This window comes from Lactuca virosa, chromosome 1, assembly GCF_052849685.1.
Source record: "Lactuca virosa cultivar CGN04683 chromosome 1, Lactuca_virosa_CGN04683_v6, whole genome shotgun sequence".
NCBI lineage: Eukaryota > Viridiplantae > Streptophyta > Magnoliopsida > Asterales > Asteraceae > Lactuca > Lactuca virosa.
This window is the reverse complement of record NC_136426.1, coordinates 57801083-57814502: the sequence shown is the minus strand read 5'-3', so window position 1 is coordinate 57814502 and position 13420 is coordinate 57801083. Positions and strand designations below refer to the sequence as shown.

Below are 13420 nucleotides of genomic sequence, written 5' to 3'. Positions count from 1 at the left end.
GGATTCGGGAGGCTTAGGGATTGGTACGATAAAAAGTCTCAATATTTCTTTATTAATGAAATGGTGGTGGAAGTTGAGAACTGAACCACATCATCTTTGGGTAGAAGTCATATCAAGCCTGCATAATCTTAAGTCGAAACCTGATGATATCTACTCAAAGAAAACATTAACTGGAGTGTGGAATTACATTGCTGGCATAAGAAAGGCCCTTGTAAAAAAAAGGTATTCCTGTCAGTTCTGTGATATCTAAACAACCCACAGCTAATGGGGTAACTTGGAGATGTGGACTTACCTCGACGGGAACATACATGGTCCGTGATCTTAGACAAAGATGGGATTACAAGCCCCCTGTCACCGATGGCCAATCCTGTTGGCTTAAGGAAGTCCCATTGAAAGTCAATTGTTTTATTTGGAGGGCGAAAATGGGAAGGATATCAGTCACTTCGGAGCTAGCAAAGAGAGGGGTACTTTTGGAAGTTTTGACTTGCCCCATGTGCAACGAATCTGAAGAAGGTTCTGATCATGTCCTGGTGGATTGCACTTATGCTAGGAGTGTCTTGGAAGGGGTATCAAGATGGTGTAATACACAATTGGTACCACTCCACACGGTAAAGGATGTACTGGATTCCATCTCTCGATGGGGGATGTGCAAAAAGAGGAGAAAGATAATCTTAGCTATCTATTATGGAACATTATGGAGTATTTGGAAATCAAGGAACGAAAAGGTCTTCAAGAAAAACCGGCTACCACCGGATAAAGTCATTGATATCATTAAATCAGTGGCTTATCTTTGGGTGAAAAACAGGGGAAATTTTGACAGGCTGAATTGGGCATCATGGTCTCAATGCCCTTTGTTTTTTTGAATATTCTTCGTTATGCTTTAATTTACCTGTTTTATTTTGCTTCTGTGTTTGAACTGAACTTGTGTATGCCACTGACTGTGGCTGCTTTTTTCTCCTTCTATTAATATATCTCATTGACCGGTTCCAAAAAAAATATGAATCATTTAACAGTCCTAAATGTCTTATTATTATTATTATTATTATTATTATTATTATTATTATTATTATTATTATGAATCATGGAACATTTAATAACATTAATTAATGGTTGCTAAACGCAAAATTTACAAATACAATTTTCTCTAATGGAACATTTAGCAACATATGAATCATTTAACAGTCCTAACACTAAGGTGCTGTTTGTTTTTTTGTAAAAAAACATTTTCATATCTCTTATTGTTGTACGAAGCAGTACATGTTCAACACTTTTCATCTCGCAGTTGTTTGTTTTTTTAGAAGTCTTCAGAGTAAAAAACTTTTGCGCGTGTTCTGTTTGGTCGGCACTTATATTGCTTCTTCCAACGTCTTCTTCTTTTTTTCTTGTTGAAATCTTGATTATATGTTATTGACATCTTGATGAATTATTGTTTCACATTTTTTTTTCCTTTTTTTTGTTTATTCTTGCTAAATGGTTTTTTTTTCTGTTTTTTAATATTGAATAATAATAATTTATTGCTGAAATATCATTATTTTTTGTTGAAATATTATTATTTTTTTGCAAAAAATATCATAAATTCTTGTTAAAATGTCATACATTATTAAATTTTCAGTATTAAAAAACTATTTTCATTATATAAAATCAATTTATTTAATTTTTTTAATATCTGCAGCAGCATCCAGATGTTAAAAAACAAGCACGATTCTTATTACATTCTACAACCGTTTGGTCCACCTCTTCTGTTGCAAAGGGTTGTAAAGAGGTCCACCAACTTCATTAATATTTGCTTGAAGAAAACAAACATCACTTAAATGTTCATACGTTGCAAAATGTTCCGCTATAAAGAATGTTGATATTTTGGTAAATGTCTTTTTATTTACTTATTTGAGGAGGATTGAATGTTATCTTTTTGATAAGGTTCAAATTAAGATTTATATATTTAATCATTATTGATAAATCTAAAACTTTTGTATAAATATATCAATATATTGCAAATGTTATCATTTTGATAAGGTTCAAATTAAGATTCACATATTTAATCATTAATAATAAATTAAAACATTAAATATATATTGTTTTTATAAATATATCAATATATTGCAAAAGTTATTGACTTTTTGCTATGTTCTTCAAATTAAGATTTCTTTTACTATACCACTATTTTAGTAAGGTTCCAATTAATATTCACATATTTAATCATAATTAATAGTTTACATATTTAATCATTATTGTGTAAACCATTTTTTTTCAAACTGAAATCGGCATAATTCATATTGTTTTGTTCTAAACTAGGTATAACATTCATATGTTACATTGGTTAATTAATATATATATATATATATATATATATATATATATATATATATATATATATATATATAAGGTCTAAATATTTAAGAACTTTGGATTTATAAGAAAATAAGAAAAATAATGAATTATTAAAATTGATTTTTTTATCTTTTAAATTTAAATAAATAAACAAAATAAACTAATGAGCTTTAATTTGTAAATTTTGAAGTAAGAAGGTAAGTCCATTAATGAAATTGATATTTCATTTATTACTACATTTATTGTAATTATAACATTAAAGTATTATGTGGAATTTATCAAAATAGAAAACCCATAAAATGACATGTGGAAAAGAAATTAATTCAAAATAACCATAAAATGACATTTGACAAATTGAATGAGAGTGTCACATGTAGCAAAAAAACCTTTATTTATAAGAGTATATATATATATATATATATATATATATATATATATATATATATATATATCATGGTTGTAGAAATCGCTAATCGGCCGCTAATCGGTGGACTAACGATTAGGGATTAATCGGCTAGATGGGATTTAATCGGGAGATTAATCAGAGACCATCAATTATTAAGAAAATTATTCAAAAATTTATAAATCTAATTTTAATCCTACAAAAAAGTGATCAATCGGTGATTAGGTCCGACTTTGACCTGCGTTGACCAAACCCGATTTGGTCCGATTAAAGTCTGATTAAGCCCGATTAGGTCCGATTAATTCCGACTTTGACCTGTATTGACCAAATCCGATTATAGTGACCGATTAACAATAAATTTCATCGGTGGAGGTCCGATTAGCGATTAATCGCCGATTTTACTCTCATAAAAATACATTTTTACTTGTCTTTATTAAAGAAAATTAATAGCTAACTATATTTTAGTAAGGTTCCAATTAATATTAACATATTTAATCATAATTAATAGTTCAAATTAAGATTCAAATATTTAATCATTGTTGTGTAAACCATTTTTTTCTCAAACTAAAATCTGCATAATTCATGTTGTTTTTTTCTAAATTAATATAAAGTCATATATCTACTTAGTTTAGATCTTGGGAAATCAATTTTGGTTATATATATATATATATATATATATATATATATATATATATATATATATATATATATATATATATAGGGAAATGATCAAATGACAACACCAAAAAGGTTGAGAACGCGAGAACACTTCTGGACCAATCATATTATAAGGGTATATTAGTCATTTTGTATTTATTTTAAATTAAAACAAATTAAATTCAAATCTTAATTTCCTAAAATTTAGCGATAATGATTATCTACCTAAAATAAAATATGAACTGATTTTTTTATTTCTTTTATTAATGGATGATAAAGATAATTTATATTATTTTTTTTTGTCAAATAAAAATTCATTTTTTTTCTAATTTAATATTCATCAAAATATTTTCAATCATATATGAATAAAACATTTGTAATTATAAAAATATATATTTGTAATCCTAAATAATAAATCATAATTTAGAGATAACATTTATAAATGAATAAAAATAAACTAGTAATCATACATGAATATGCTAACAAATAAAAAAAATCAACACATTAAAAATTATATTCATAAAATAAAATTTTCAAAGATTGAGTTTATACAATTATATATTTATATTCATAAAATAATATATACCAAGACTAGTTTCATACATTTATACATAATTATATTCAACAATGATTAAACCGCTTCAAATGATTTTTTTTTTTGCAAAATTCATCCCTATATCAGCCATTTTCTTGAATTGGTCACAACCCCTTCCTTCTCTTTGAATCAAATGGCTTGCGAGCTTGTGTAACGAGCAGGAGCAGACACGATATCTAAAAAATTCTAGCATTCCTTCTTCTTTGATTAATATCTACAAAAATGACAATAACATGTAAAGACAATAAAAAGACCAACATAATATTAACATGAATGATTAGTAGAAAAAAATACGTAGTTATAATCATAAATGATTATTACAGCGTCTTTTAATCATATGTACAACCATGTTTATAATCATAAGTGATTATAACGAACACAATTGACGATGACATGTCCGCCATCATCAAAATTGAGAAAAATAGAATGTGATTGAATCATTAAAGCATATGGGAAGGTAGATAATTAGTGTATCAAAAAGTATCAACAACGTGGCAATAACAAGAAAACTCGACCGAGAGGGCTTACCCTCTTCTAGTTATGATTATTAAAAACTTCATTACCCAAAACATAAAGTCACCAAAGTAAATGTCCACCTGTTTGTCAGAAACATCACAAAAAGGAATATGTTAATATAATCAATGGCTTGTGTATTAAGTATTAACTATGAAACATAAAGGGTTTGTGACTTGTAACAACTTACTGAGTGTAAAAGAAAAGTACTTCGAGTCCAACAGTTATCAGATTAGCAAGAAGAACTGCTCATGACACCAAATGCAATTAAATCTGTAAATAAGCAGCCAAACATGATGGATTGATTTCAAAGAGGTCTTCCAAGTTTCATCTTCATACAAGATCCCAATTGGAGAATGAACACAAAATTCAAGCTAATTCCCATGGAGATCCTAATTGTTTTAAGCTGTGATAATTCCACCAAATTTGATACAACCATGTTTATAATCATAAGTGATTATAACGAACACAACTGACTATGTTGATTGAATTTATTCACCACTGTAGTGAAGGATATCAGATTGCTAGAATTTGACCTACGAACACAATAGAAGGAAGAATCAAAACTTACCAATTGTTGATTTATAGCTTCAATTTCATACGAAATCCTGTCAAAATTTCCCCCTCTTCTTGCATCGCCAAACACGCACCCCCCTTCATGATTGCAATTACCAATCGTGATTTTTGTAGTCATTCTTCAAGCCCTGAATCGGGATTGCAAGTCCTGGGGCTTACGAGAAATCGAGGTGGTCTCTTGGCCTTCGATGGAATTGGCGATGGTGGAAGTCAAAGGGGCAGAGAGTGTGAAGGCTCACCAGCGACGACATCAATAGGGCGACAGGAAGGGAAGAAAGGCTCGCATCGAAGGTGTGCTGTCCGATATTCAGGATGTTGTGTCCAATTGCGATCGTCTCCGGGGTTCGAAGAGGTTGAAGAGACAGAGGGAAGAGGGGAAGGAAGGGCGTCGATTCTCCGACGACCCTTGTGGCTTAATCGTCGTCATCAGCAACGCATAAATGGGGGAAGGAGCAAACAACAAAAAATCGACATTTGGGGTGAAATCAGGAAGCATCATCGTTCGATGTGGATGGTTCATCTGTCGAGCAAGGGAAAAGGAAAACGGAAGTAGTTGGGATCGGCTGTGTGATTCGGCTGTGTGATGAAGGTGTCGATTGTATGCTGTATGAAATTAGGTCAACGAAATAGAGAGGCAGGGAGTAATTATAGGAGTTTACAAAATTAGGGTAATGTTTATTTACCTGAATACCCTTTATAATTTTCTTTAATTTGAAATTTAAATTTTAAAGGTATTAATAATTAGAAAAATAACAATTAATTATAGCCACACATCTTAAAAATTAGATGATCCAGATCTGTTCTCGCGTTCTCAACCTTTTAGGTGTTCTCATTTGATCCTACTCCTATATATATATATATATATATATATATATATATATATATAAAAGATCAAATGAGAACAAATAAAAGTTAAGAACCATTTTCATTAAGAGTGTTTTTTTAAATTTAACTTAATGGTATAAAACATACATACATTTCATTTTTACAATCAGATCTAACTTACAATATTTCAAACTCTTTCAAAAACTCTCCCACCATTTGTGAAGAACACAAACCCAAAGATCACCACCACCACCAACTACCGCCGGTGGCACCACCACCACCAACTTCCGCCAACAGCAGCACCGCAGGAAGGCGGAACACCACCAAAAGATCGACGTGTTTATTTCATCCTCGCCTCCACTTCTCCAAATCTACGACTACATCCATTTTTTTATCTGTTTTGCTCCCGTAAACCATCAGGTTTGCATCAAATTTCACCAAATCTGATGTGTTGTGTATATTGAGGTTAGATATGGCACTGCCCTCTCCTCCATCCCGCACTGATGTTCACCTGCCTTACTCCGATCTACAACCGCATCAACTCCGACGTTACATTCTCTAACGACTTCACCTTCATCATCCTCTGCCTTTACTTTACCAAATCTATGATCGTATCCATGTGTTCCTCTCTTTCACTCAGATGAACCACCAGATTTACATCAGATCTCACCAGATCTGCATAAGATTTCACCAGATCTGCGTTAGATGTCACCATATTTGCATCAGATCTCACCAGATCTGATGTGTTTGTGCATTTTTATGTTAGATTTGGCTAACCACCACTTATGACGAGATTGAAGGAGTTACTACGAGATCTGATTTAGTGTTCTTCAAGTTATACATCTGGTTTTGTGTTCTTTATCTCAGATCTCTGGAAAATGTTTGTTGTTTTTCATCTCAAGATCTGGTGAACCATTTTTTCTCCAGATCTACGATTGCATCCATTTTTTCTCTGTTTTGATCCGATGAACCATCAGACCTCCACAGTCGGACCTCATCGGAGAGCCAAAAAAACGTCGCCTGATGTCAAAGATGATGAAACTCTTATTGTTCTGTCCAAATCTGATGTTTTATGCGATCTGAGGTATGTGGTGCACATAAAGTGTTTGATGAAATACCTCAACGAAATTCGGTAAGTTATTAAGCTGTGAATATGTGTTTTTTATGTGTTGATTTGTGAATATGTAAGTTATTAAGCTGTGAATATGTTTTTTTAATCACTAAGTTGTGATTTAGTGTCTAAAATGTTGAATTAAGCTGTGAATTAGTATCTGAAATGTTGAACTAAAGTGTAAATTTTGATTTTTTTTTATCCAGATATGAGTTCTGAAGGAAGGATGTTGGCAAAATATGGTAGTTAGCAGTGTTGATGTTGGTAGTGATGGTAGAGTAAGGACATTATATATTTCTCTCATCTTCTTCATTAATTTCAGATAAGTTATCGTCTTTTATGATTCATGTATATGTTTTTTTTATGTTTGTTTCTGAAATATGCCATAATTATGTATGTATTAAACTGTGAATGAGTTGTTTAATACACTGAAATATAAGATTATACTTATAAATGAGTTGTGAATGTATTCTATTAAACTGTGAATCAATTACGTAAGAACATAGAGAATAAAAAGTTGAATTACATGTGCTAGAAAACATGGATGAAGTTCATGAAGTTGTGAAAAAACTTAGAGAATAAGTTCATGATGTTGTGGAAGAACCTATAGAAGAAGAATTTGAACTGTAAGTGTCAGAAGATATGCCTTGTGTGGATGAAGACATAACCGCCTTGAATGATAATGATGATGACAAAGAAGATACTCCAATGAACACGTATGATCCTAGAAACTAGAACATCTAATGAGTGGATACATATGTTCTAGTCATGAATTTACAAGATGTTTGATAGTAACTTTGAGTTTTGAATTTAGTAAGGCTAAATGGTGTCGTAATGTTTTTACCTATGAAAAAAATGTTTCACATAGGCACCACGTAAGCTTTTATAATTTTTGCCACAGTTTACCTATGAGTGTGGTGTGGTGATGTTCTTACCTACTATTTTTTTCTTTTCTTTTTTATATATTGAATAATATAAATCCAAACTTTTCAATTTTTTATTTACGATAACAATTAATTTAAAACTTTATATAAAAGGTTGTCATGGCATTTAAAAATAAATATATAAGTTACATTTGAAAATTACATAAACAAAAACTTTTAAAATACATAGATTTGTTATAGTTTTTAATCGCTATCCTTTTTCAATAAATTACGTTTATTTTGGTATTTAGGTTAGTAAATAAGGTAGTTGAAATAAAGATACGCAGATAACATTTACTCTTTTTATATTGATTAAACAATTCATAGAGAAAAAAACAAATCACCATATTAATCAATATATATATATATATATATATATATATATATATATATATATATATATATATATATTTGTTTCCAATAACTCAACGATGGAAGCTAAGCGATGGGTAACAAATGTCATATCTTCTATTTGATCGGTTTAGAGTGATAGGAGTCGGCAACGCCCACAGGCGTTATTAGCAAAAAAAAAAAAAAAAAAAAGGAAACGCTGTTACCAAATATTGTGGTGGTAACGGGAAGCAACGGGAATACCTTTAACACGCAATAACTGTAGATGGGGACGGTGTTCATTGGCGTTATTAGCCGTTACTAAGCACAATAACGGGAGTGGGCGTTGCCCACTCCTAGTAGCCTAAACAAAACGGTGGAAACATACCTGCGGTTTATTACCACTGGTAAAAATGTGATTACGGTGTGGTGTTTACCGCCGGCAACACCTTTCATGTAGAATTACCATCGACATAAATCTCTCCACGCCGTTTAGCCTGATAGCCAATTTACTTAATAATACCGTACAAAAAAAATTATGAGGCCTCATTTTGATTTTCGCACAAGTCGTCCGACATGTGCTTGGACAAGGATAGATGATAATTAAAATAAGAGCATTTTATTATAGTCTATCTTAAAAACTATTTTAATAGTCTCACATAATATTATATTATTGTAATAATTTAAAAAATTACAACAAATATATACACTAAATACAACCCTAATATTCTATTATTTTAATTTTTTGGTTTTTGATTGCGTTATAAAATAAATTGAAGTATTATATTATTTTATATTGTTTTGCTATTTTTTCCAAGAATATTTATATTTAAATATATTGTATAAATTTTTATTTGAGCATAAATTAACTACAAACCTGCCATCCACCTGTAAGTGTGTTCCCGACTTCCCTCCATTTTCCTTCATCTCTCCCCAAAAAGTCGTTCTCCTTACCTGCAAATTCTTTCTCTTTAGTCAAAAGCTACACTGCCTCATGGGTCCCCTCTTAATCTCCCCACCAAACAAACAAATTCTCAATCCAAAATCTCCATCATTAACAACAGATTTGAAAATTCTTTCAAAGACCAATCAATACGAAAATTGGTAATTTTCCATGATTCATGATTATGATTATTCCAACTGTAAAGCTTAACCTCCCTCGGATACTGAGTCAAGCATCAGCTCCCAATTCCCATGGCGGATTCATAACACTATAGAACCCTAGATCCTCTATTTGTCCTTGTATACCTGTTTTTAACTTCTTTCTGGAGTGGATAATTGGGGAGATCAACAAACACAATGCCTTCAAGACAACCTTCTTCGTTCCCACATCAACAGCCCACAAAACACAGAGCTACCATCATCTTCCTCGTAATCACTGCTTTTTCATCAATTCTTATACTTATTGGAGTTCTTTACTTGCTTTACTACCTGTGGTATACGTTGATTCATCGGACTCGTACTAGTCCGCTTGATTCGTGTCCAGAATTTTTGAAACTACGTCGTTACAGCTACAAAGAGCTCCACTCCGCCACCAATGGCTTCTCCGATGATAATTATATCGGAAAAGGCGGTTCAGGTACAGTGTACCGTGGTATACTCAGAAATGGAAAACTCGTTGCTGTGAAGATGCTTGATTCGGAGTCGTTAGACGCCGAACGTGAGTTCCAAACCGAGCTTCGAATCCTCGGTGGATTAGAGTCGCAGTTTATCGTTTCATTGTTAGGGTATTGCTTTGATAAGAGGAAGCGATTGGTGGTTTATGAGTACATGCCGAATCGGAGCTTACAGGAATCTCTTTTCTCCGATCGTAGCTTGAATTGGGAGAGAAGATTCGATATCATCCTAGATGTTGCTAGAGCACTTGAGTTCTTACACCGGGAATGTGATCCGCCGGTGATTCACGGAGACGTGAAGCCTAGCAACGTTTTACTCGACACTGAGTTCCGTGCAAAACTCGCCGATTTCGGCTTGTCGAAATTGAAGATCGAGCCGGAATTCGGTGTGGATTTGTTCAGTCAGGATCTATCAGGAACTTTAGCTGGCGGTGGCGTCGGAGAGTCTCCGGCGATTGGAACTCCAGTCGATAGTAGTACCGCTAATGAGGTAGATTTCGCTCTTGCTCTACAAGCTTCCTCCTCTTCGACGCCGACCAATAATAAGGTTGTGTGTAATAATCCAAAATTTGGCTTCACAAACGATAAAGGAAAGGACATTGAAAACGGTGGTGGTGATGATTGGATTAACAATAAATTCACGAATTATGATGACGATTTAGGTCTTAATTTCGATAATAATCACATTGGAGAATCCAATATGAATCCCTCCGACGATCGCAAAAATGGCAAGAAACAATGGGGGAAAGATTGGTGGTGGAAACAAGAGGGCAGCGGTGAGCTTTGCAGCAAGGACTACGTCCGAGAATGGATCGGAAGTCAAACCTGTCCATCGGCCAATCCAGATTGGGATGATGATAAGAACTTTGAATTAAAGGATTCCAACGACAACGAAAACAAACCAGAAAACGAAGAACAGAGTGGCTGGAAACGACACCGGAAAATGCAAGAATGGTGGAAAGAAGAACACCTCGACGAACTCAGCAATAAGAAAGTCGAGAAGAAGAAGAAGATGAAACGAAAATTGAAGCTCTCGATCTTCCGAAAAAAACGAAAAACAAACCGTCATAATCACGAAAACGAGATCGATCCAAACACAGAGTTCAGTTTCAGGAAGAACTCAAAGAAGAACAGCGAAGATCTCTTCAGCCGCGAACTCAGCAGCACAACAAGCATGCGAGGGACACTTTGTTACGTAGCACCAGAATACGGTGGTTGCGGTTATTTAATGGAGAAAACCGATATTTACAGTTTTGGAGTACTGATTCTGGTGATTGTTTCTGGTCGAAGACCATTACATGTTCTATCATCACCAATGAAGCTTGAGAAGGCGAATTTGATAAGTTGGTGTCGACAATTGGCTCAAGGTGGTGATTTGTTGGAATTAGTGGATGAGAGATTGAAAGAGGGTGAATTTTATAATAAGGTGCAGGCGATTTTGTGTGTGAATTTGGCTCTAGCTTGTTTACAGAAGATGCCGGAGTTGAGGCCGGATATTGGGGATATTGTGAAGATTTTGAAAGGGGAAATGGATCTCCCGGTGGTTCCGTTTGAGTTTTCACCATCGCCGCCTTCCAAATTGGTCGGAAAATCTAAATCAAGGAGGAAGAACAACAACAATGCCGATTGAAGGTGTAGTGTTCTTGTTGCATTTGTATATTGGTTAAATTGGTTGACTCCTAGATAATTTAGTCTAAAAGTTTAAAGCTGATCAACCGATTTTTATTTTTTATTTTTATGTGAAGTTGTAAACGTATGGTTCTTCAATTGAAGTAACTCCAACAAATATCTGGCTGACGAGGATCAAGAGGTTGTTCAATGAAACCCTAATATGGTGAAGAGGATTCTTGACCATATAAGGAGATTTTTTAAATAAACCATAATTCCAAACCTTTAGCTTGATATATTTGGTTTCGTCATTGATCATCTGCCATAACCCTCCATCACAAAGAACTACGAAAAAAGGTCATTATACTTTTTGGTGATTAAAATTCCTTTGAAATTTGTTTTTTTGTTGCCTGGAAACTTAACCTTAGATAAAGAATATTAAGGACATGTTGGGGTATATTTTGGCAATATGCCCACCCATTTTGTAATGGGTATTTTCATAGTGGCCCTACCTATTTTGAAACATATTTTCACGATAGAGGAAAGAGGCGCCCCCGCCCGCGCGCACACACAAACTCTCTCTCTCTCTCTCTCTCTCTCTCTCTCTCTCTCTCTCTCTCTCTCTCTCTCTCTCTCTCTCTCTCTCTCTCCTAAGACATGAGTTTTGGGTTGGGATCTCAAATAATCCAAGGAGAAACCACGAGGAATCAATCAACACAAGAAATCTATTATATTGATCTTAACTTTCTAGGTTTTAGTTTCGTTGCATTGAATTGATGAACTTGCGATCCTCTTGGATTATGGAGTTTAATTTGCTTCCGTTGCGTTTTTTTTGTGATTTTAAAAATCACTATATTCCAATAATAATTTCTCTTGTTCTTCATCTAGAACTCAAGTTAAGGTTTGTGGATTTTTCCACATCGGAGATTCTTATTCATTAGAAAGATTTAGATAAGTTTTAAGTCTAGATTCAAGCATTAGATCATTAGGGAATCATCATTCCACCATTGAAATGGTTGATTCCACCTTCAATGGTGAATTTAGGGATTCATGAACCCTAGTTTGATGGAGTAATATTTTGAAGTTATTTATAATGATTTAATGATTAATCTATTGTAAAAAATTGTTTTATAAACTTAAATAAATGGGTCATTAGTTGTGATTTGAAGTTTATACAGAGATCATGAGTTCTAGAGATGGTTTTGAACTTAGCTTTAGTGTTTGGTTAGAATTGAGCAATTGGAATCTCAATTCGTGATATCATTGCATGAAAATAAATTCTAAAGAATCTAAATGCATTTAATAGTTGTTTGGATATTGATTTCGATCAAATGAACTCATGTTGAGGGGATTAAACTTATTCTTATGATCTTTATGTCTAATTTGTAAATCATAACTTGAATGATTGTTTTGGATGTTACATGGCGTATTTAACAAGTTTTTGGAATGATATTGAATACTAAGTCAAGTTGGAATAGTTAGATAACATTTTTTAAGTATATGCTCGAAATGGAGTTACATCACGTTTTGCACAACCTTACAAATAAATTTAGACCATGCATATTGTTCACAATTGGAGGAATTCTCCGTTGAGTTTGCATGTAGCATCCGGTTTCTGGTACGTGTTTAAATTCAAGTAATTTTGTATTTTACACTGGGACTCGGCGAGTTGGAGGCCCAACTCGTCGAGTAGACTCGACATTATGCGGGGGTTTTGGTGGTCTACTCGATGAGTCGGGGGACCGAATCGACGAGTAGAAGCTGTCTGGATGAAACCCTAATATTTAGGGTTTGCAACCTATTTAAACAACTTAACTCGTCCCAAGCCAGCCTTCATCGTCCCTCTCACTTCTAGAAGACCCTAACTCGAAACCCTAACCATTCATTGAGTGTTCTTGAGCTTTGTGGTTCCATTTTTGGCGTGTTTGAAGTTTA

General features: G+C 33.4%; 2 protein-coding genes across 2 annotated transcripts; both read left to right on the top strand.

Moving 5' to 3' along the window:
- The first annotated feature begins 308 nt into the window (after nucleotides 1–308).
- LOC145114208 (uncharacterized) lies at nucleotides 309–863 on the top strand. The gene has a single exon (XM_079050201.1). The coding sequence runs from the start codon at nucleotides 309–311 to the stop codon at nucleotides 861–863; it is 555 nt and encodes a 184-aa protein (XP_078906327.1).
- An 8279-nt stretch (nucleotides 864–9142) lies between these two features.
- On the top strand, nucleotides 9143–11684 carry LOC145134484 (Protein kinase superfamily protein). The gene has a single exon (XM_079069350.1). It carries the CDS (start codon nucleotides 9561–9563, stop codon nucleotides 11505–11507), a length of 1947 nt encoding a protein of 648 aa, XP_078925476.1. The 5' UTR covers nucleotides 9143–9560; the 3' UTR covers nucleotides 11508–11684.
- Nucleotides 11685–13420: the final 1736 nt, after the last annotated feature.